At 43.2% G+C, this 24217-nt stretch overlaps 1 protein-coding gene across 2 annotated transcripts in view; it reads left to right on the forward strand.

Annotated features, from left to right (window-relative positions):
- The window catches only part of c16h3orf18 (chromosome 16 C3orf18 homolog), a 97270-nt gene that overhangs the window by 64606 nt on the left and 8447 nt on the right, over window positions 1–24217 (forward strand). For both annotated transcript variants that reach the window (XM_072280094.1, XM_072280095.1), the window contains exon 4: window positions 20720–20846. In XM_072280094.1, the coding sequence (XP_072136195.1) occupies window positions 20720–20846 (127 nt within the window). The remainder of the gene's footprint in view (window positions 1–20719; window positions 20847–24217) is intronic.

Here is a 24217-nt window from a genome sequence, read left to right on the forward strand (position 1 = left end):
GCTGAGTTCATCCGGCAGCAGATGCTGGGATTAATACTCTAGTCCTTTGTTTGAGCAAGTCGCAGGGATTGATGTTAGCATTTGTTTTGAGAGGACTAGAATATAAAAAGAAGGGATGTAATGTTGAGGCTTTCTAAGGCACTGGTGAGGCCTCACTTGGAGAATTGTGAGCAGTTTTCGGCACCTTACCTGCTGACGTTGGAAAGGGTTCAAATGAGGATCACAAAGGTTATTCTGGGATTGAAAGGCTTATCATATGAGTACCATTTGATTGTTCTGGATCTGTATTTACTGGAATTCAGAAGAATGAGGGGACAGTCTCATTAAGACCTGTTGAATGTTGAAAGGAATCAATAGATTAGATGTGGAGAGGATGTTTCTTGTGGTGGAGTGTCTAAGACCACAGGACACAGCCTCAGAGGGATATCCATTTAGAATGGAGATGAGTTATTTTTTTAGCCAGAGAGTGGTGAATCTGTGGAATTGGTTGCCACAGGCGACTGTGGAGGCCAAGTCATTAGGTATATTTAAGGCAGAGGTTGGTAGATTCTTGATTAGGGAGGGTACGAATGGATATGGGAGAAGGCAGGAAATTGGGGCTGAGAGAGAAATGGATCAGCCATGATGAAATGCAAAGCAGACTTGATGGCCCAAATGGCCTAATTCTGTTCCTATATCTTGTAGAGAAGGGCAGCTAATTCTCCCAGCAGTGTTGCATTCCTAGTCTCCATTCTCGCCATCTGTTTCACTATGAAAAAAAAGAACTGCCTTTTGTAGAGTGGTTTGAAATGAATGGTGGTCTTTATTAAAACCAGATCTCTGTTTAAAGATATTTATTTCCCTGATTCTGTGGTTAGGGTGGATTTAGCACTGGCTGGGACCTCACTTTTAACGTCTTGTGGTCTCACTCACGAAGCAGGATGTCCTCATGTCTTGAGCAGACTCACTTCCAACTGAATTCTTGCAGCTGGACTTTTCTTTCTAACCAATCCGTGACAACCCAGAGCCAGGCTGCATAATACATCCTCACCCTTGGTGTTTTGTGGTTTGCTAGCCTTGTTCTGCCAAAGTGACACTTACTTCCATAGGACATCAACCACAGAAACCACTGTCACTTGTGGCTGGCCAATGTTTTTTCTGCCAACTCCTCCCCGCCCCCTCCCCCCTCCACCCTGTCTTCCTGCCGGTGGAACCCATTCATTAAATTGCGGACACACTTTGGCTGAGATAAGGGAGGGAAGGGCCGTGTTGGCCAGAGTCCAAGAGAGCCTTCCTCCCCCATTCATAAACGTACATCATTCTAGATGAAAGGAAATGCTTCAAACCTTCCAACTTCTGTAAGACACAAATTCAAATAGACAAATGTGGGATAGTTTAAAATTTGCATCGTTCCACTTAACACTTTAAACCCAGATTTTAAATCCCAGTGGAAGTGCACTCTGTGGCCACTCTATTAGGTACAGGAGTTGCTGTAGCCCATCCACTTCAAGGTTCGATGTGATGTGTGTTCAGAGATGCTCTTCTATACACTACTGTTGTAACACGTAGTTATTGAGGTTACTGTCACCGTCCTGTCAGCTTGGACCAGTCTGGCCATTCTCCTCTGACCACTCTCATTAACAAGGCGTTTTTGCCCACAGATCTGCTGCTCACTGGATATATTTTGTTTTTTGCACCATTCTCTATTAACTCTAGAAACTGCTGTGTGTGAAAATCTCAGGAGATCAGAAGTTTCTGAGATATTCACACCACCCTGTCTGGCCGGCACCAACAATCATTCGACGGTCAAAGTCACTTAGATCCAAACTCTTCCCCATTCTGATGTTTGGTTTGAACAAAAATTGAAGCTCTTGACCATGTCTGCATGCTCTCGTGCATTAAGTTGCTGTACACATGATTGGCTGATTAGATACAGGTGTCCCCCGCTTTTTGAACGTTCGCTTTACGAAACCTCGCTGTTACGAAAGACCTACATTAGTTACCTGTTTTCGCTAACAGAAGGTATTTTCACTGTTACGAAAAGGCAGTGTGTACCCCGAGCAGCCAAGCTCCTCCCCCGAAACTGCATTCTAGCTGGCGTTGTTTAAACACGTGCCTGTGAGCATCTGTGCATTATGTCGATTTATTTTGAGCAGCCGTTAGCAAGCTGAGTTCTAAGGTATCGGAAAAGCCCTCAAGGGCTCATAAGGGTGTTACACTTAGCGTAAAGCTAGACATAATTAAGCATTTCGATTGTAGTGAACGAAGTAAGGACAAAGTGAGTTTGGCTTGTGGAAGCTGACAAAGATGATGTTGAAGAGGTTTTGGCATCCCATGACCAAGAACCGATAGATGAAGAGCTGATGCAATTGAAAGAGGAAAGGATAACAATCGAAACCAAATGCAGTAGCGAACGGACCGAAAGTGAAGTCGTCCAGGAAGTGAGCGTGAAGCAACTGTGAGATTTTCACTGCAATGAATGCAGAAAAGTATGACTTTAATTTTGAAAGGGTATGTAGGCTTAGGGCATATTTGCAGGATGGTTTGAGTGCTTACAAAGAACTGTATGATAGAAAAATGCGTGAGGCTAAGCAGTCAAGCATACTGTTGTTTTTCAAGCCTTCCACAGCAGCCGACGAACCTCGACCTTCGACATTGAGGCAGGCAGACATAGAAGAAGATGACCTGCCTGCCTTGATGGAAACAGACGACAATGAGATGACATCCCAGTGTCCCATCACCCCAACATCTGGGCCGCAGACCGATACCGGGGCTGCAATGAATGCAGCGGTGCAGCGGTAGTTGGAACGCACCCAGCACATCTTTAAGAAAAAAGCCGAAATAAACAAGCTAATTAATTAGGTGCCGCCCGGCACATAAATGTCGGCCCAGATCAGAGGTGATTGCCACTGCATGCTTCGTGGATCAGTATCAGTCCGCGGCCTGGAGGTTGGGGTCCACTATACCACCCCAACCTCCAATGACTCAGCCTAACACACCATCATCAGTGTGCTCGGCGCTGTCTTCCTGATTCCAGTAAGTGATACTACACTGTACATACATTATTTCTACTTTATACAGGCTGTGTATTTTTATGTGTATTTGGTATGATTTGGCAGCTTCATAGCTTAAAGGTTACTGGAGAGAGTGTTTCTGCCAAGAGCACTTACGTGAGATTTTCGCTACGGTGGACAGTTCAGCAATGATTGTAGAAAAGTATTTCTACTTTATATAGGCTGTGTATTTTATCATATCATTCCTGCTTTTACTATATGTTACTGTTATTTTAGGCTTTATGTGTTATTTGGCATGATTTGGTAGGTTATTTTTTGGGTCTGCGAACGCTCACAAATTTTTCCCATATAAATAAATGGTAATTGCTTCTTCACTTTATGACATTCCGGCTTACGAACCGTTTCATAGGAATGCTCTACCTTTGGATGGCGGAGGAAACCTGTATTTGTATAGATGAGCAGGTGTACAGGTGTACTTAAAGTGGCCACTGAGCCTATTAATGATAGCAAGGGGTTGGGGTGTGGAGAAAACTGGGGCAGAGGGTTATGAGGGATTGGAGAGGCTTAGGAAGCAGTATCAAAGTCAAGTTTATTGCCGTTTAGTCATAGTTATAGTCATAGTCATACTTTATTGATCCCAGGGGGAAATTGGTTTTCGTTACAGTTGCACCATAAATAGTTAAATAGTAATATGTAAATTATGCCAGTAAATTATGAAATAAGTCCAGGACCAGCCTATCGGCACAGGGTGTCTGACACCCCAAGGGAGGAGTTGTAAAGTTTGATGGCCACAGGCAGGAATGACTTCCTATGACGCTCTGTGCTGCATCTTGGAGGAATGAGTCTCTGGCTGAATGTACTCCTGTGCCCACCCAGTACATTATGTAGTGAATGGGAGACATTGACCAAGATGGCATGCAACTTGGACAGCATCCTCTTTTCAGACACCACCGTGAGAGAGTCCAGTTCCATCCCCACAACATCACTGGCCTTACGAATAAGTTTGTTGATTCTGTTGGTGTCTGCTACCCTCAGCCTGCTGCCCCAGCACACAACAGCAAACATGGTAGCACTGGCCACCACAGACGCGTAGAACATCCTCAGCATCGTCCAGCAGATGTTAAAGGACCTCAGTCTCCTCAGGAAATAGAGACGGCTCTGACCCTTCTTGTAGACAGCTTCAGTGTTCTTTGACCAGTCCAGTTTATTGTCAATTTGTATCCCCAAGTATTTGTAATCCTCCACCATGTCCACACTGACCCCCTGGATGGAAACAGGGGTCACCGGTACCTTAGCTCTCCTCAGGTCTACCACCAGCTCCTTATTCTTTTTCACATTAAGCTGCAGATAATTCTGCTCACACCATGTGACAAAGTTTCCTACAATAGCCCTGTACTCAGCCTCATCTCCTTTGCTGATGCATCCAACTATGGCAGAGTCATCCGTAAACTTCTGAAGATGACAAGACTCTGTGCAGTAGTTGAAGTCTGAGGTGTAAATGGTGAAGAGAAAGGGAGACAAGACAGTCCCCTGTGGAGCCCCAGTGCTGCTGATGCATATATGCACAGGTGCAATGAAAAACTGACTTGCAGCAACATCACAGGCACATAGCATTAGAGACACAACATTCACAAGAAAAATGTAAATCAAACATAAATTATACAAGGAAGAACATAATTAGAGCAAATAAAACCCATTGTAGTGCAAAGTGGTCATGGTGTTTCTGTACTGCAATTAGGATTCAAGAACCAAATGTTTGAAAGGATGTAGATGTCCTTGAGGCTGGTAGTATGGGCTTTCAAGTTTTTGTATCACTGCGTGATGAGAGAGGGAAAAGAGAGAGAATGACCTGGTTGGAAGGGGGGTGGGGTCCTTTATTATATTGGCTATTTCCCCAAGGCTGTGGGAAGTGTAGATGGAATCAATGGAGGTGTGGCTGGTTTGTGTGAATCCAGCTGGTGCCACCTTTTCACCTTCTCCCAATGTCCTGCAAGTTGTTTCCGTTAAAATACTTATCCAGTTTCCCCTTGAATTTTGAAAAGAATCTGCCTTCACCATATCTCCTGCAGTATATTGTAATCCCAAAGTGCTCTTTGTGTGCACTCCACAGATGGCTGTGGAGGTCAAGTCATTGGCTGTACAATGGATTTTGGTTAATAGGGCGATTGGTTAATTGAGGCAGCTGTTTGTTTGGGACAACTCTTAAAGAACAAATACAAATCAAGAAGGTAGCCGGGATTCCTTTTGTTTATTTGGGATACAACAATTTTGCTTAATTGGGACAGGAGATGGTTGCAGAAAAGTTTCTAACTTGCATCAATCACATGCACATCACTTGGTCATTAGATACTACACCATGCTTAGAGCAAATCGTTTTTAATGTGTTTGTGTTCATAAAGCAGTGATGTTTGTCACTGGTAGTTGGCAAGTAATAAGCAGTAATTCAGAAACGTTTTTCTTACTGAGGTTTCAAGCATTCAGGCTTGGAAATGCCAGAAACGGCCAGGAGTGACAATGAAATGATTTCACTACTTCAACAAGTTAGGAACTATGAAGAATTTGAAACTACCTTGAATCATCTTGAATGTTACAATGACAATGGGGATTAGGAGAATACAGCCATTACAAGCATACAGTCCATTATTTGCACTAGGTGAACTGATTTTGTTCATTTACTGTAAATCAAAAGAACATACCAATATACAGTGGATAAGTTTCTCCATTGATAACTGTTCAGGACTAATACACAGTTTTATAGTACTGTAGTAATATTGATAGTGTTCGAATTTGTTCTGTATTTCATTTAAGTACATAATTTTAGACTATAAGGCTTAGGAGCAGAATTAGGCCATCTGCCCATTGAGTCTGCTCCGCCATTCAATCATGGCTGATCCTTTTTTCTTTTCTCCTCCTCCCGGCCTTCTTCCCGAAACCTTTGAGGCAATGTCCAATCAAGAACCTATCAATCTCTGCCTATCAACCTATCAATACGCCCAAAGACCTGGCCTCCACAGCTGCATGTGGCAACAGATTCCACAAATTCACTACCCTTTGGCTAAAGAAATTTCTCTGCATCTCTGTTTGAAAGGGTGTCCCTCTATCCTGAGGCTGTGCCCTCTTGTCCTAGACTCTCCCTCCATGGGAAACATCCTTTCCATATCTACTCTGTCTAGGCCTTTCAATATTCAAAAGATTCCAAAGAGATCCCCTCTTGTCCTTCTGAATTCCAGTGAGTATAGACCCAGAGCCATCAAACGTTTCTGTATGATAACCCTTTCATTCCTTGTGAACCTCGTCTGGACCGCCTCCAATGCCAGCGCATCTTTTTTAAGATGACAAGCCCAAAACTGTTCACAATGTCCTTCTGCATCTTACCTGTGAGGCCTCACCAGTGTCTTATAAAGCCTCAGCATCACATCCTTGCTCTTGTACTCTAGATATCTTGAAATGAATGCTAACTTGGCATTTGCCTTCCTCACCACCAACTCAACCTTCAAGTTAACCTTTAGGGTGTTCTGCACAAGGACTCCCAAGTCCCTTTGCATCTCAGATTTTTGGATTTTCTCCCCATTTAGAAAGTAGTCCGCACATTTATTTCTATTACCAAAGTATATGACCATGCATTTTCCAACGTTGTATTTCATTTGGCACTTTCTTGCCCATTCTCTCAATCTAAGTCCTTCTGCATCTTACCTGTTTCCTCAACACTACCTGCCCCTCCACCAATCTTTGTATCATTTGCAAACTTGGCAACAAAGCTATCTATTCCGTCATCTAAATTATTTACATACAGCATAAAAAGAAGCGATCCCAACACCACTAGTCACTGGCAGCTAATCAGAAAGGATCCTTTTATTCCCACTCTCTGTCTTCTTCCAATCAGCCAATGCTCTAATCATGTTAGCAACTTTCCTGTAATACCATGGGCTCTTAACTTGGTAAGCAGCCTCACATGTGGTACCTTGTCAAAGGCCTTCTGAAAGTCCAAACATACAAACTGCATCCCCTTTATCCTACTTGTAATCTCCTCAAAGAATTCCAACAGGTTTGTCAGGCAGGATTTTCCCTGAAAGAAGCCATGATGACTTTGTATCATCTTGTCCTGTGTCACCAAGTACTCTGTCACCTCATCAATTGACTCTACCATCTTCCCAACCAGGGAGGTCAGGCTAACTGGTCTATAATTTCCTTTTTGCTGCCTTCCTCCTTTCTTGCAGAGTGGAGTAACGTTTGCAATTTTCCAGTCCTCTGGCACCATGCCAGAGTTCAATGATTTTTGAAAGATCATTTCTAATGCCGCCACAATCTCTAATGCCACCTCTTTCAGCTTTTTGAGCACTTTCTCACTTGTGATAGTAACTGCACCCATTTAATTTTCCTTCACACACTACAACATCAGGCATACAGCTAGAGTCTTCCACAGTGAAGACTGATGCAAAATAATCATTTAGTTCATCAGCCATCTCCTTGTCCCCATTATTATCTCTCTTGCCTCATTTTTAGCAGTCCTATATCCACTCTCATTTCTTTTTTATTTTTAACATACTTGAAAAAACTTTTACTATCCACTTTGATATTATTTGGTAGCTTGCTTTCATATTTCATCTTTTCCCTTCTAATGATTTATTTAGTTCCTTTCTGTAGGTTTTTAAAAACTTCCCAATCCTCTATCTTCCCACAATTTTTTGCTTTGTTGTATGCCCTTTCTTTTGCTGTTACAATAGCCTTGAATTCCCTAGTCAACCATGGTTGTACTATTTTATCATTTGAGTATTTCTTCGTTTTTGGAATACGTATGTCCTGCACCTTCCTCAGTTTTCCCAGAAACACATGCCATTACTGCTCTGCTGACTTCCCTGCCAGCAGCTTCTTCCATAGAAACCATAGAAACTACAGCACAGAAACAGGCCTTTTGGCCCTTCTTGGCTGTGCCGAACCATTTTCTGCCTAGTCCCACTGACCTGCACATGGACCATATCCCTCCATACACCTCCCATCCATGTATCTGTCCAATTTATTCTTAAATGTTAAAAAAGAACCCGCATTTACCACCTCATCTGGCAGCTCATTCCATACTCCCACGACTCTCTGTGTGAAGAAGCCCCCCCTAATTTTCCCTTTAAACTTTTCCCCCCTCACCCTTAACCCGTGTCCTCTGGTTTTTTTTCTCCCCTTGCCTCAGTGGAAAAAGCCTGCTTGCATTCACTCTATCTATACCCATCATAATTTTATATACCTCTATCAAATCTCCCCTCATTCTTCTACGCTCCAGGGAATGAAGTCCTAACCTATTCAACCTTTCTCTGTAACTGAGTTTCTCAAGTCCTGGCAACATCCTTGTAAACCTTCTCTGCACTCTTCCAACCTTATTTATATCCTTCCTGTAATTTGGTGACCAAAACTGAACACAATACTCCAGATTCGGCCTCACCAATGCCTTATACAACCTCATCATAACATTCCAGCTCTTGTACTCAATACTTTGATTAATAAAGGCCAATGTATCAAAAGCTCTCTTTACGACCCTATCTACCTGTGACGCCACTTTTCGGGAATTTTGTATCTGTATTCCCAGATCCCTCTGTTCTACTGCACTCCTCAGTGCCTTACCATTAACCCTGTATGTTCTACCTTGGTTTGTCCTTCCAACGTGCAATACCTCACACTTGTCTGTGTTAAACTCCATCTGCCATTTTTCAGCCCATTTTTCCAGCTGGTCCAAGTCCCTCTGCAGACTCTGACAACCTTCCTCACTGGCTACTACACCTCCAGTCTTTGTATCATCAGCAAATTTGCTGATCCAATTTACCACATTATCATCCAGATCATTGATATAGATGACAAGTAACAATGGACCCAGCACTGATCCCTGTGGCACACCACTAGTCACAGGCCTCCACTCAGAGAAGCAATTCTCTACCACCACTCTTTGGCTTCTTCCATTGAGCCAATGTCTAATCCAATTTACCACCTCTCCATGTATATCTAGCGACTGAATTTTCCTAACTAACCTCCCATGCGGGACCTTGTCAAAGGCCTTACTGAAATCCATGTAGACAATATCCACTGCCTTCCCTTCGTCCACTTTCCTGGTAACCTCCTCGAAAAACTCCAATAGATTGGTCAAACATGACCTACCACGCACAAAGCCATGTTGACTCTCCCTAATAAGTCCCTGTCTATCCAAATGCTTGTAGATTCTGTCTCTTAGTACTCCCTCCAATAACTTACCTACTACCGACGTTAAACTCACCGGCCTATAATTTCCCGGATTACTTTTCATCCTTTTTTAAACAACGGAACAACATGAGCCACTCTCCAATCCTCCGGCACCTCACCCGTAGACAGTGACATTTTAAATATTTCTGCCAGGGCCCCCGCAATTTCAACACTAGTCTCCTTCAAGGTCCGAGGGAACACTCTGTCAGGTCCCGGGGATTTATCCACTTTAATTTTCCTCAAGACAGCAAGCACCTCCTCCTTTTCAATCTGTACAGTTTCCATGATCTCACTACTTGATTCCCTCAATTCCATAGACTTCATGCCAGTTTCCTTAGTAAATACAGACGCAAAAAACCTATTTAAGATCTCCCCCATTTCCTTTGGTTCCGCACATAGCCGACCACTCTGATCTTCAAGAGGACCAATTTTATCCCTTACAATCCTTTTGCTCTTAATATACCTGTAAAAGCTCTTTGGATTATCCTTCACTTTGACTGCCAAGGCAACCTCATGTCTTCTTTTAGCCCTCCTGATTACTTTCTTAAGTATTTTCTTGCACTTCTTATACTCCTCAAGCACCTGATTTACTCCCTGTTTCCTATACATTTCATACAACTCCCTCTTCTTTATCAGAGTTGCAATATCCCTTGAGAACCAAGGTTCCTTATTCCTATTCAATTTGCCTTTAATCCTGACAGGAACATACAAACTCTGCACTCTCAAAATTTCCTCTTTGAAGGCTTCCCACCTACCAATCACATCTTTGCCAGAGAACAACTTGTCCCAATCCACGCTTTTTAGATCCTTTCTCATTTCTTCAAATTTGGCCGCCTTCTAGTTCAGAACCTCAACCCTAGGACCAGGTCTATCCTTGTCCATGATCAAATTGAAACTAATGGTGTTATGATCACTGGAACCAAAGTGCTCCCCTACACAGACTTCTGTCACTTGTCCTAACTCGTTTCCTAACAGGAGATCCAATATTGCATCCCCTCTAGTTGGTCCCTCTATATATTGATTTAGAAAACTTTCCTGAACACATTTTACAAACTCTAAACCATCTAGTCCCCTAACAGTATGGGATTCCCAATCAATGTATGGAAAATTAAAATCCCCTACCACCACAACTTTATGTTTCCTGCAGTTGCCTGCTATCTCTCTGCAGATTTGCTCTGTAATACAATCCCACTAATGTGGCCATATCTTTCCTGTTTCTCAGCTCCACCCATAAGGACTCAGTAGACAAGCCCTCTAATCTGTCCTGCCTGAGCACTGCTGTAATATTTTCCCTAACAAGCAATGCTACTCCCCCACCTTTCACTCCTCTGCCTCGATCACATCTGAAACATCGGAACCCTGAAATATTAAGCTGCCAGTCCTGCCCCTCCTGTAGCCAAGTTTCACTAATTGCTATAACGTCATAATTCCACGTGTCAATCCACGCCGTCAACTCATCCGCCTTCCCCGCAATACTCCTAGCATTGAAGTATATACACCTCAGAAGATTTACTTTGGCCAACTCCTCTCTCATACCACTGTAATTTCCCTTACTCCACTGAAATACTGCTACATCAGACTTTACTTTCTCCCTATCAATTCTCAAGTTGAATTCAATCATATTGTGATCTCTGGTTCCTAAGGGTTCTTTTACCTTAAGCTCCCTAATCGCCTCCGGTTCATTACATAACACCCAATCCAGTATAGCTGATCCCCTTGTAGGCTCAACAACAAACTGCTCTAAAAAACCATCTCTTAGGCATTCAACAAATTCACTCTCTTGAGATCCATTACCAACCTGATTTTCCCAATTGACCGGCATGTTAAAATCTCCCATGACTATCACACCATTGCCCCTTTTCTATTTCCTGTTGTAATCTGTGTTCCACCTCCCAACCACTGTTGGGAGGTCTGTATATAACTGCCATCAACACCCTTTTACCCTTGCAGTTTCTTAACTCAACCCACAAGGATTCAACACCTTCTGTTCCTATGTCACATCTTTCTGCTGATTTGATGCCATTCTTTACCAGTAGAGCCACACCATCCCCTTTGCCTACCTTCCTATCCCTCCGATATAACGTGTGATATTTGTCTCCCAACTACAAAGTGTACAACTATCCTTCAGCCACGATTTAGTGATGGCCACCACATCATACCTGGCAATCTGTAATAGTGCAACGAGATCATCCACCTTATTTCTTATACTATATGCATTTAGATACAACACCTTGAGTACCATATTTCCAATTCTTCCTGATTCTGCATCCCTAATGTTTTGATACTTAGCCTGTTGGCTGCAACTATGTCCCATCATCTGCCTGCCCTTCCTGACAGTCTGACTGCATGCTATCTTTACTTTTTTTACCACCTGTCCTATCCCTGCCAAATTAGTTTAAACCCTCCCCAGCAGCTCTATCAAACCTGCCCACGAGAATATTGGTCCCCCTCGGGTTCAGGTGCAACCCGTCACTTTTGAACAGGACATACCTCCCCCAGAAGAGATCCCAGTGATCCAAGAACCTGAAGCCCTGCCCTCTGCACCAGCTTCTCAGCCACGCATTTGTCTGCCAAATCATCCTGTGGCACAGGAGCAATTCAGAAATTACTACCCGGGAGGTCCTGCTTCTCATTTTACCTAGTTCTCAGTTGCCTTTTCAGGACCTCATTGCTTTTATTTCCTATGTCATTTGTACCATTACGTACCAAGACATCTGGCTGCTACTCCACCATGTCCAAAATGTTGTGGACGCAATCTGAGACATCCCTGACCCTGGCACCTGGGAGGCAACATACCATCCGGGTGTCCTGTTCATGTTCACAGAATCTCCTGTCTGTTCCCCTCATTATTGAGTCCCCTATCACTACCCCTCCCTTCTTCTCTCTCTTTCCCTTCTGCACCATAGACCCATGCTCAGTGCCTGTAACCCGGTCGCTGTGGCATTCTCCTGGGAGGTCATCCCCCACAAAAGTATCCAAAGCGGTATACTTGTTTTTGAGGGCTCACGGGAGTGCTCTGCTCTAACTACCTATTTCTATTTCTCCTGACACTCACCCAGCTACTTGCCTCCTGCAACTAGTTAAATGGTGATTTCTCTTTTTTTATACTCCACATTTGAAGTGCAGCTTGATCGGTTCTTGAGTAGTAAGGGTGCCAAAAGTTATGGGGTAGGGGCAGGAGAATGAGGTTGAGGGGCTAAATAAATCAGCCATGGTGGAATGGCAGAACAGACTCAATGGGCCGAAAGGCCTATTTCTGCTGTTATGTCTTATGGTCTAAATATTTGCCTGAAGCCACTTCTGTTTGTTAATGCTTTCTTATGTCAGTACTGCGCAAAAGCCGATACTTGTGGGCTGCCCCCAGCACACCCTCAGGTGTGTTAGTTGATAACACAAATGACGCACTTCTCTGTATGTTTGAAAGTACATATGATAAATACACTTGGATCTTGAATCATCTGCAGATATGAAAATGGTGCCCTGTACACCACGTTCAAATCATTATTTAATATTAGGAAAAGCGGGCAAACAGTATTGACTATCACTGAACGCTTTCCATTCAGAGCAATAATCCTTCAATATTACTCTTTGTTATTTGTTACTTTGCCTATTTCTATGCATTTTGTCTTTTGGAACTTCATTTGGACAACATCAGCTGAATGTTGCCTCCATCAATCATCTCTTAGTTTCTGACATTATCTGCACCCCACCCTCCCCTCCCCACCTCACTCCATCTGCCATTCAATCTTTCTCAATTTGGATCCACCTGTCACTTGCCGGCTCTTCACTTTCCTCTTTGTACTAACTATCTCTCCCTCCTCTGTCTGTCTGGATGAAAGGCCTTGACCCAAAGCACTGATTATCCATTTTGCTCTATAGCTGCTGCTTGACTCTCTGGGTTCTGCCATCAGCTTGTTTTAAGTTCCAAATTCCAGCATCTGCCATCTCTGTGTTCCTCTCCTAGATCTTCTCTGTTACTTAATCAAACCATTCTATCAAGTCATTTAGATGTAGTTTGCCTTTAATGAATCCATGTTGGCTTTCTCTAATCAATGCCACCTTTCTGTAATACACGTCAGGTTTCTCTGATCTATGCCATTCTAATCCCTGCCACCTTTCTCTAATCTATTTCAATTTTCTCTAATCCATACCAGTTTTCTCTAATCCACGCCAGCTTTCTCTAATCCATGCCAGTTTTTAAAAAATCTTTCTCTAACCAGTCCCTACTTCTCCAAGTAACTGGATTACTACCAGGAAGCAGAAAAGAAGAAGGGAAGGGTGAAGGAGGAGAAAGAATTATAATAGGAATTAACCAGTAAGAGAGAAAATGTCAAGCCAGTTAAGTGGAATCTCTACTTGACAAGAAAGAAGGTGCAAGACAGATATATTCCAAAAAAGAAGAAATTTTCTAATGGAAAAAGGATGCAACCATGGCTGACAAGAGAAGTCAAAGCCAAAGTACGAGGAGGCAAAAATGATTGCGAAGTTTTTAAAAGCTTGCAAAAGGAAACTAAGAAGGTCATTAAGAGGGAAAAGATGAACTATGAAAGGAAGCTAGCAAATAATATCAAAGAGGATACTAAAAGCTTTTTCAAATATATAAAGAGTAAAAGGACAGGTGAGAGTAGATATAGGACCAATAGAAAATGATGCTGGAGAAATTGTAATGGGGGATAAGGAGATGACGGAGGAACTGAACGAGTATTTTGCGTCAGTCTTCACTGAGGAAGACATCAGCAGTATACCGAACACCCAAGGGTGTAAGGGAAGAGAAGTGTGCACAATCACAATTACGACAGAGAAAGTATTCAGGAAGCTGAACAGTCTAAGGGTAGATAAATCTCCCAGACCAGATGGAATGCACCCTCGTGTTCTGAAGGAAGTAGCTGTGGAGATTGCAGAGGCATTAGCAATGATCTTTCAAAAGTCAATAGATTCTGGCATGGTTCTGGAGGACTGGAAGATTGCAAATGTCACTCCGCTATTTAAGAAGGGGGCAAGGAAGCAAAAAGGAAATTATAGACCTGTTAGCTTGATATCGGTGGTTGGGAAGTTGTTGGAGTCGATTGTCAAGGATGAGGTTACGGAGTACCTGGAGGCATATGACAAGATAGGCAGAACTCAGCATGGTTTCCTCAAAGGAAAATCCTGCCTGACAAACCTATTGCAATTTTTTGAGGAAATTACAAATAGGCTAGACAAAGAAGATACAGTGGATGTTGTATATTTGGATTTTCAGAAGGCCTTTGACAAGGTGCCGTACATGAGGCTGCTAAACAAGATAGGACCCCATGGAATTACGGGAAAATTACATACGTGGATAAAGCGTTGGCTGATTGGCAGGAAACAGAGTGGGAATAAAGGGATCCCATTCTGGTTGGCTGCCGGTTACCAATGGTGTTCCACAGGGGTCCGTGTTGGGGCCGCTTCTTTTTACTTTGTACATCAACGATTTGGATTATAGACAATAGACAATAGGTGCAGAAGTAGGCCATTCGGCCCTTTGAGCCAGCACCGCCATTCACTGTGATCATGGCTGATCATCCACAATCAGTATCCAGCTCCTGCCTTATCCCCATGACCTTTGATTCCGCTATCTTTACGAGCTCTATCCATCTCTTTCTTGAAAGCATCCAGAGACTTGGCCTCCACAGCCTTCTGGGGCAGAGCATTCTATATATCCACTACCCTCTGGGTGAAAAAGTTTTTCCTCAACTCCGTTCTAAATGGCCTACCCCTTATTCTTAAACTGTGGCCTCTGGTTCTGGACTCTCCCCTCAGCGGACACATGCTTTTTGCCTCCAGCGTGTCCAATCCCTTAATAATCTTATATGTTTCAATAAGATCCCCTCTCAGAAACCAGAGTATACAAGCCCAGTCGCTCCAATCTTTTGACATATGACAGTCCCGCCATCCAGGGAATTAACCTTTATGGAATAGATGGCTTTGTGGCTAAGTTTGCTGATGATACAAAGATAGGTGGAGGGGCCGGTAGTGCTGAGGAAACAGAGAATCTGCAGAGAGACTTGGATAGATTGGGAGAATGGGCAAAGAAGTGGCAAATGAAATACAATGTTGGAAAGTGTATGGTTTTGCACTTTGGTAGAAGAAATAAATGGGCAGACTATTATTTAAATGGGGAGAGAATTCAAAGTTCTGAGATGCAACAGGACTTGGGAGTCCTCGTGCAGGATACCCTTAAGATTAACCTCTATGTTGAGTCGGTGGTGAAGAAGGCGAATGCCATGCTGGCATTCATTTCTAGAGGAATAGAGTATAGGAGCAGGGGTGTGATGTTGAGGCTCTATAAGGCACTGGTAAGACCTCACTTAGAGTACTGTGTGCAGTTTTAGTCATAGTCATACTTTATTGATCCCGGGGGAAATTGGTTTTCGTTACGGTTGCACCATAAATAATTAAATAGTAATAAAACCATAAATAGTTAAATAGTAATATGTAAATTATGCCAGGAAATAAGTCCAGGACCAGCCTATTGGCTCAGGGTGTCTGACCCTCCAAGGGAGGAGTTCTAAAGTTTGATGGCCACAGGCAGGAATGACTTCCTGTGATGCTCAGTGTTGCATCTCGGTGGAATGAGTCCCTGGCTGAATGTACTCCTGTGCCCAACCAGTCCATTATGTAGTGGATGGGAGACATTGTCCAAGATGGCATGCAACTTGGACAGCATCCTCTTTTCAGACACCACCGTCAGAGAGTCTAGTTCCATCCCCACAACATCACTGGCCTTACAAATGAGTTTGTTGATTCTGTTGGTGTCTGCTACCCTCAGCCTGCTGCCCCAGCACACAGTAGCAAACATGATAGCACTGGCCACCACAGACGCGTAGAACATCCTCAGCATCGTCCAGCAGATGTTAAAGGACCTCAGTCTCCTCAGGAAATAGAGACGGCTCTGACCCTTCTTGTAGACAGCTTCAGTGTTCTTTGACCAGTCCAGTTTATTGTCAATTCGTAACCCCAGGTATTTGTAATCCTCCACCATGTTCACACTGATCCCCTGGATGGAAACAGGGGTCACCGGTACCTTAGCTCTCCTCAGGTCTACCACCAGCTCCTTAGTCTTTTTCACATTAAGCTGCAGACAATTCTGCTCACACCATGTGACAAAGTTTCCTACCGTAGCCCTGTACTCAGCCTCATCTCCTTTGCTGATGCATCCAACTATGGCAGAGTCATCAGAAAACTTCCGAAGATGACAAGACTCTGTGCAGTAGCTGAAGTCCGAGGTGTAAATGGTGAAGAGAAGGGGAGACAAGACAGTCCCCTGTGGAGCCCCAGTGCTGCTGATTACTCTGTTGGACACACAGTGTTGCAAGCACACGCACTGTGGTCTACCAGTCAGGTAATCAAGAATCCATGACACCAGGAAAGCATCCACCTGCGTCGCTGTCAGCTTCTCTCCCAGCAGAGCAGGGCGGATGGTTCCATTATGGGCGGAAGGATTTAGGATCCTTATTTAAGAAAGGATGTGCTGACGTTTTAGAGGGTTCAGAGAAGATTAGCTAGTGTGATTCTGGGAATGAGAGGGTTAACATATGAGGAACGTTTGACAGCTCTTGGACTGTATACCTTGGAGTTTAGAAGAATGAGGGGGGACCTCATAGAAACATTTTGAATGTTGAAAGGTATAGACAGAGTGGATGTGGCAAAGTTGTTTCCCATGATGGTGGAGTCTAGTACCAGAGGGCATGACTTAAGGATTGAAGGGCGCCCATTCAGAACAGAGATATGAAGAAATTTTTTTAGTCAGAGGGTGGTAGATCTATGGAATTTGTTGCCACAGGCAGCAGTGGAGGCCAAGTCATTGGGTGTATTTAAGGCAGAGATTGATAGGTATCTGAGTAGCCAGGGCATCAAAGGTTATGGTGAGAAGGCGGGGGAGTGGGACTAAATGGGAGAATGGATCAGCTCATGATAGAATGGCGGAGCAGACTCGATGGGCCGAATGGCTGGCTTCTGCTCCTTTGTTTTATGGTCTTGTGGTAGAGGTGAGTATAGGTTGAGCCGACTAAGGTTTTTCTCTTTGGAGAGAAAGAGGTTAAGACCTGTACAAGGTGACAAGAGAGGATGGTCAGAGCTTTTCTCCCAGGGCAGAAATGGCTAGTACAAGTTGGTATCTTTTTAAGGTGATTGGAGGAAAATACAGGGGTGATGTCAGACGTAAGTTCTTTACACAGAGAGTGGAGGGTGTGTGTAAAACCCTTTCGAGGGTGGTGGTAGAGGCAGATATATTAGGGGCATTTAAGAATCTTTTAGATAGGCATATGGATGATAGAAAAAAATGATGGAGAGCTATCTAGGAGAGATAGGTTAAAAAGTTGGCACAATGTCTTTGGCTGAAGGGCTGTACTGTTCTCTAATAATAATACTAGTACTAATGATAAGAATAAATGAGTGTGCTTGCCTCTGCCTGAGCCTCAGATGTTTCATTTATGAAATATGCTCTATAATTACTTATACAAATGATACAGTTCAAAGTGCTTTATAATGGGATAAAGTGCAAATATGAAAAGGAAAGAAAAAATTATGTTAGTTAGAAGCAAAATTAAATAAGCAAGTTTTGAGTTGGCATTTAATAGTACCAACTGAGTCTGAATCCCTTATAGTTTTAGATATTGAGTTCCATAGTTTAGTTCAAAAAATTGATGTGCCATTCTTCTTTTGAGGGAGATTGTTTAAGTTTAAGAGACCAGCAGGAGGAAAAACTGAGAGTTTGAGCAAGATTACAGAAGAAAAGTGATTCTATGACGTACTCTGGTCCCAGCCCACTGAGAGCTTTAAAAACAAGTAAGAAGATTTCAAAATCAATTTTAAAAGATACAGAGTAGTTAAGATGGGAATGATCAAGTATAAAGTAAAGTATAAAGTACCTGCTCCGTCATCCTGGTTTTAGTTAATAGTCTAGCAGCGACATTCTGAATGAGTTGAAGTTTGTCAATAAATTGCTTTGGGAGGCCAGTAAAAAGTGCATTGCAGTAATCTAGTCTATTTGATATAAAGGCATGAATTAGTTTTTCAGCATCATTACATGACAGAAAAGAACATATCTTTGCAATTTTTCTTGAATGTAGAAATGCTGCCCTGGTCACTTTCTCTATGAAGTTATGTTCCATGTTCTTTAAGTGTTGACATGGTAAATGTTAAAACCATAAGAAATCAGATCTGAACATGACTGGTCCTGTGTCTTCCTTTTACCCTAAAAGAGAATAGTATTTGTCATTGACCAACACGCACAGAATGCTGGAGGAACTCAGCAGGTCGTATAGCATCTTTGGAGGGTAACGAGCAGTCGACATTTTGTGCTGAAACCCTTTATCGGTTTTGGAACTGAAAGGAGTAGACACGGAAATAAAAAGTTGGAAAGAGGGAGGTTGATGAACTAAGCTGGAAGGGGATAAGTGAGACCAGGTGAGGGGATGGTGGATGGGTGGGAGTGGTAGTAGGGGTGATGGAAAAGCTGGGTGGGGGTAGGTGGAAGAGATAAAGGGCTGAAGAAGAAGGAATCCAATAGTGGACAGTGGACCATGGAATAAAGGGAAGGAGGAGGGGCTCCATAGGGAGTTTGTGAGGGGAAGGGAGGAGAAGGGATGGGAGGGTAACCAGAATGGGCAATGGAAAAAGAGTGAAAGGAGGGAGGAAAGAATTTACTGGAAGTTAGAGAAATCAATGTTCATGCCATCAGGTTGGTGGCTACCCTGATGGAATATGACGTGTTTTTCTCCCTTGAGGGTTGTGGGTTCAAATCCCTCTCCAGGAAAGGTGTACAATCTAGGACAACCAAGCCTGGGAGTTCAGACTCTGTGATGATCCCTTTTCTCTCTGATTTTCAGCCTCCTGGTGTCAATCCAATCACTCGGAGAAGTGTGTATTATTCAGGGGAAACAAGCTTGGGTTTGTTAAAGGCAAGCTGCATCCAATTAACTCGGTGGAATCTTTTGATAATGTAATGTAGAGGATTAACGATGGAAATGTTGTGTATTTAATATTTCAATAATATTTGAGCAATATTGTAAATATATTGTTTGATTAAACATTCTTGTTCCTTTAAATAATTCATTGTGGGTTATATGTAACCTTTGCATTCTTTGTCGTGCCAGCATGTCATAAGTGCGTGCTTGCTTAAAGTGAAAACAAAACTAAGATATGCATTCCCAACTCAGTCTTTTTGCTTGCAATTGGCTTTATGTTTTGGAATTGCAAAACATAACAGTAAAAGTAACTGAAGTTGTATATTTGTACCTCCAAGAGATATCTGATAAAGTACCAAATAATAGGCTGGTCATTAAAATACTCTTTTGTTAAAATGGCAGGCAAGAACTTCTGTCTGCTGTTCTCAGCACTTATGAACCTTCTGCCTTTGATCTAACAAGACTGAATGAGAGGGGGAGAGAGATGGAGTGAGGGGGAAATGGAATGAGATAGAGGGATGGAATAAGAGAATGATGGTAAGGGAGAGGGAAGGAGAGATGGATTGAGAGAGTGAGGATAGACGGAAGGGAGAGAGAGGTAGAGGAAGAAGGAGGATGGTCAGAGAGGAGAGGGAGATGAAGTTACTGATAGTGAATGAGAGAGATCGAGAGAGAGAGTGCGAGGGAGGTGGATTTGGAGTGATGGGGGCGTGGGGAGAGACTGAATATTTCTTTCTTGCTTTCCCATTGGCTGCCTCTTATGAGAGAGCATTTTACATTTCATAAGGCCATCAGAACGTGAGATATACCTACACTCTGTCCGCCAGAGAAAGCAGGATCTCCCAGTGGCCACACCTTTTTATTCCACGTCCCATTCCCATTCTGATATGTCTATCCACGGCCTCCTCTACTGTAAAGATGAAGCCACACTCAGGTTGGAGGAACAACACCTTATATTCCGTCTGGGTAACCTCCAACCTGATGGCATGAACATTGACTTCTCAAACTTCCGCTAATGCCCCACCTCCCCCTGTACTCCATCCCTTATTTATTTATTTAATACATACATATATATATATTCTTTTTCTCTCTTTCCTTTCTCTCTCTCTGGGACTCTTTGCCCATCCTCTGGGCTTCCCCCCCTCCTTTCTTTATTCCTAGGCCTCCCGTCCCATGATTCTCTCGTATCCCTTTCACCAATCAACTGTCCAGCTCTTGGCTCCATCCCTCCCCCTCCTGTCTTCTCCTATCATTTCGGATCTCCCCCTCCCCCTCCCACTTTCAAATCTCTTACTATCTCCTCTTTCAGTTAGTCCTGACAAAGGGTCTCGGCCCGAAACGTCAACTGTACCTCTTCCTAGAGATGCTGGCTGGTCTGCTGCGTTCACCAGCAACTTTTATGTGTGTTGCTTGAATTTCCAGCATCTGCAGAATTCCTGTTGTTTATGGAAAAGAATAAGCAGTCAGCGTTCCAGGCCACGATCCTGCATCAGGACTGTGAAGGACGGGGGGGAAATGTCTGATTTCTGAAAGCTGTCATAAAGCAGCTAATCTCTGTTGTATTTTGCCATCCACTAGGCTTGAGAAGCTACGTCACCAACTGATGCCCATGTACAACTTTGACCCTGCCGAGGAGCAGGACGAGCTGGAACAGGAGCTACTTGACCACGGTCGAGACGCAGCGGCACAGGGATTACAGAGCAAGGTGAGGCGGTGGTCAGTGGACACGTCATCTCAAACACCTACTTGATCTGAGGTCGAACCCAGGCTTTACTGTCCTTGCTTCTCTTCAGCCATCACCTGAAGATGGCGCCTTTTGTGAGGGCATGCTCACTCAAGCAGTGAGAGTTCCTCGTGTGAGGACTGTCTGTAAAGTTTGCTGGAGGGAGCTGGCAATGCGTGTGTTAACGTTGAGGGTAAACACAGTAAGCATTGACAGTAAGAGTTGGCAAAGGGGAACTAACAGTGACAGCTTGCTGGGTGGATTCATAGAGAGGTTACCCATCCTCCATCAGGCTTCTGAACCAGTGTGGATAACTTCACTCACCTCAACTTCAAACTGACTTCACAACCTAAAGTCTCACGTTCAAGACCTCCACAACTCATGTTCTCAGTATTATTTATTTACTTCATTTTTTTTTTGTTTTTGCACACTTTCTATTCTTTTGCTCATTGGTTGTTTGTTGGTCTTTTCTGTGTGTAGTTTTTCATTGATCCTGGAATTCCTAACCAGAAGACCACAATCAGTGTGGATTGGTAATAACACCTCCACCTCACTGGCAATTAACATTGGCACACCTCAGGGATGTGTCCTTAGCCAAATATTCTACTGTCTCTACACCCATGACTGTGTGGCTAGGTATAGCTCAAATGCCATCTACAAATTTGCTGACAATACAACTATTGTTGGCAGAATTCCGGATGGCGATGAGAAAGCACACAGGAGCGAAATATATCAATCAGTTCAGTGGTGTCATAGCAACAACCTTGCACTCAACAATAGTAAGTCCAAAGAGCTGATTGTGGACTTCTGAAAGGATAAGATGAGGGAACACAAACCAATTCTCATAGAGGGATCACAAGTGGAGAGAGTGAGCCACTTCAAGTTCCAGGGCATCTATCTCTGAGGATCTAATCTGGTCCCAATATATTGATGCAGCTATAAAGAAGGCAAGACAGTGACTATATTTCATTGGGAGTTTGAGGAGATTTGGTTTGTCACCTAAAACGCACGAAAACTTCTACAGATGTACTATGGAGAGCATTCTGACTGACTGCATCATTGTCTGGTATGGGGGGATGTTGGGGGTGGGGCTACTGCTCAGAATCGAAGTAAACTGCAGAAAGTTGTAAAATTAGTCAGCTCCATCATGGGTACTAGCCTCCGTAGTATCCAAGGTATGATCAAGGAGCAGTGTCTCAGAAAGACAGCGTCCATCGTTAAGGAGCCCCACCACTTAGGACATGCCCTCTTCTCATTGTTATCATCAGGAAGGAGGTGCAGACTAAGAGATTCTGGAATATCTTCTTCCCCTCTGCCATCCAATTTTGAAATGGACATTGAATCCCATAAACACCACCTCACTACTTACTTTATTTCTGTTTTTGCACTGCTTATTTTAATTCAACTATTTAATATACATGTATATACTTACCGTAATTCAGTTTTTTCCTATGTTTATCATATACTGCTGCTGCAAATTTAACAAATTCCACGACATAAGCTGGTGATAATAAACCAGGTTCTGATTCTATTATTTTTCTACTTTTCTACTATGAATGCCTGTGAGAAAATGGATCTCATGGTGGTATATACACATTAGTTGCTTGTCAGGCTTAATTTATGTACAGTTTTTCATAAATTAGAACATAGAACAGTTCAGCATAGTACAGGACTTTTGGGTCTTCCTGGGTCACACCCTATGCTGGTCCATGCAATCGCAAGGGAGTGTGTCTTAATGCACAATGATCTGATCTTTTCAACCAACAAGCCCTTTGGCTGGACTGTAGATGGATGCCTTCTAGAGGCAGTAAGTCCGTGTGAAGGTCGAGGGTGGGGGGGGGGAAGAGGGCGAAGTAGGCTTGTGTCTTTAAACTTCCCCCTTGGTTGGAGGGTGGAGAGAGACTTGTCCAGGGATTCCCTCCATGAGGTCCAGCATGGGTAGATAATAAAGGAGTGAGCATCTTATATTTAGAACAGAGAACATAAAACATTACAGCACAGTACAGGCCCTTTGGCCCACAATGTTGTGCTGGCCTTTTAACTTATTCTAACATCAATATAATCCTTCCCTCCTACATAGCCGTCCATTTTTCTATCATCCCTGTGGCCGTCTAAGAGTTTTTTAAATGTCCCTAATGTCTTTGCCTCTACCATCACCCCGGCAGAGCATTCCGTACACCCACCAATTCTATTGTATTTCTTTAGTTCCTGTAAATCCCTGTAGGAAAATGAATCTTAAGGTAGTACATGGTGACATATATGAGCTTTGATAATAAACTTTGACTTTGACTTGAAGATCAACAATGTGAAAGTGTGAGCTGTCAGTGAGGATCAGCACCCTGAGGTTTGGCTGAAGTTTTGTGGAGGGCTAATGTAATTGGCAGTGAGGATTAACTGTAATGGTTCATTGTGTGGGTGGGACAGTGTGAGTGCATTTATTTATGTAAGTTGGCAGTAGGGATCAGAATCACGTTTATTATCACTGACATAAGTTGTGAAATTAGTTGTTTTGTGCTAGCAGTACAGTGCAATACATAAAAATTGCCATAAGTCACTAAAATAAATATTGCAGAAGAGATTCATGGAGCATTCAAAAATTGTGATGGTGGAGGGGAAGAAATGTTGAGCATGGGTCTTCAGGCCCCTTATGGTAGTAATAAAAAGCAGGCAGACCTCGCATGGGGAGGGTCCTTAATGATGAATGCTGCCTTTTAGAGATGTCCTGGATGGTGGAGAGGGATGGAACTAGCTGAGTATATAACCATCTGCAGCCTCTTCTCATCCTGTTCATTGGAGGTGGTAATGCAACCAGTCAGAATGCTCTCCACTGTACATACAGCACTGTACAAAAGTCTCTGGTTAGGGTGCCTAAGACTTTTAAGCGGTACTGCAGTAATTTTATGTACTGCTGCCACAAAAAAAAACAAATTTCATGACATGTGTGAGTGATGATAAACCTGATTCTGATATGAGTCTCTATTGTGGACTGAGAGTGGGAAGGGGTAGGGAGAGAGGAGGGAGCAAGAAAAACTATAGAGACATTCTGTAATGATCAATAAGCCAACTGTTTGGAATCAGATGACCTTGCCTGGTGTCTCAGGTACGTCTGCATTGCGCCAACTCTCCCCCCACCCCCCCAGCACTCCTCCTCTGCCAACTGTTCCACATCCCTCCCAATGCACTCCAGCCTCACCATTCCCAACATCTCTTGCTCCCGTCAGATTTACCAAATCGCTGTATGCTTCACATTGACAAATACAATACTGTGCAAGAGCCTTAAGCACCTTAGCTATACATATGTGCCGAGACTTTTGCATGGTACTGTATGTAGAAAATTGCCAGAGTGATAAGCA

This window comes from Mobula birostris, chromosome 16, assembly GCF_030028105.1.
Source record: "Mobula birostris isolate sMobBir1 chromosome 16, sMobBir1.hap1, whole genome shotgun sequence".
NCBI lineage: Eukaryota > Metazoa > Chordata > Chondrichthyes > Myliobatiformes > Myliobatidae > Mobula > Mobula birostris.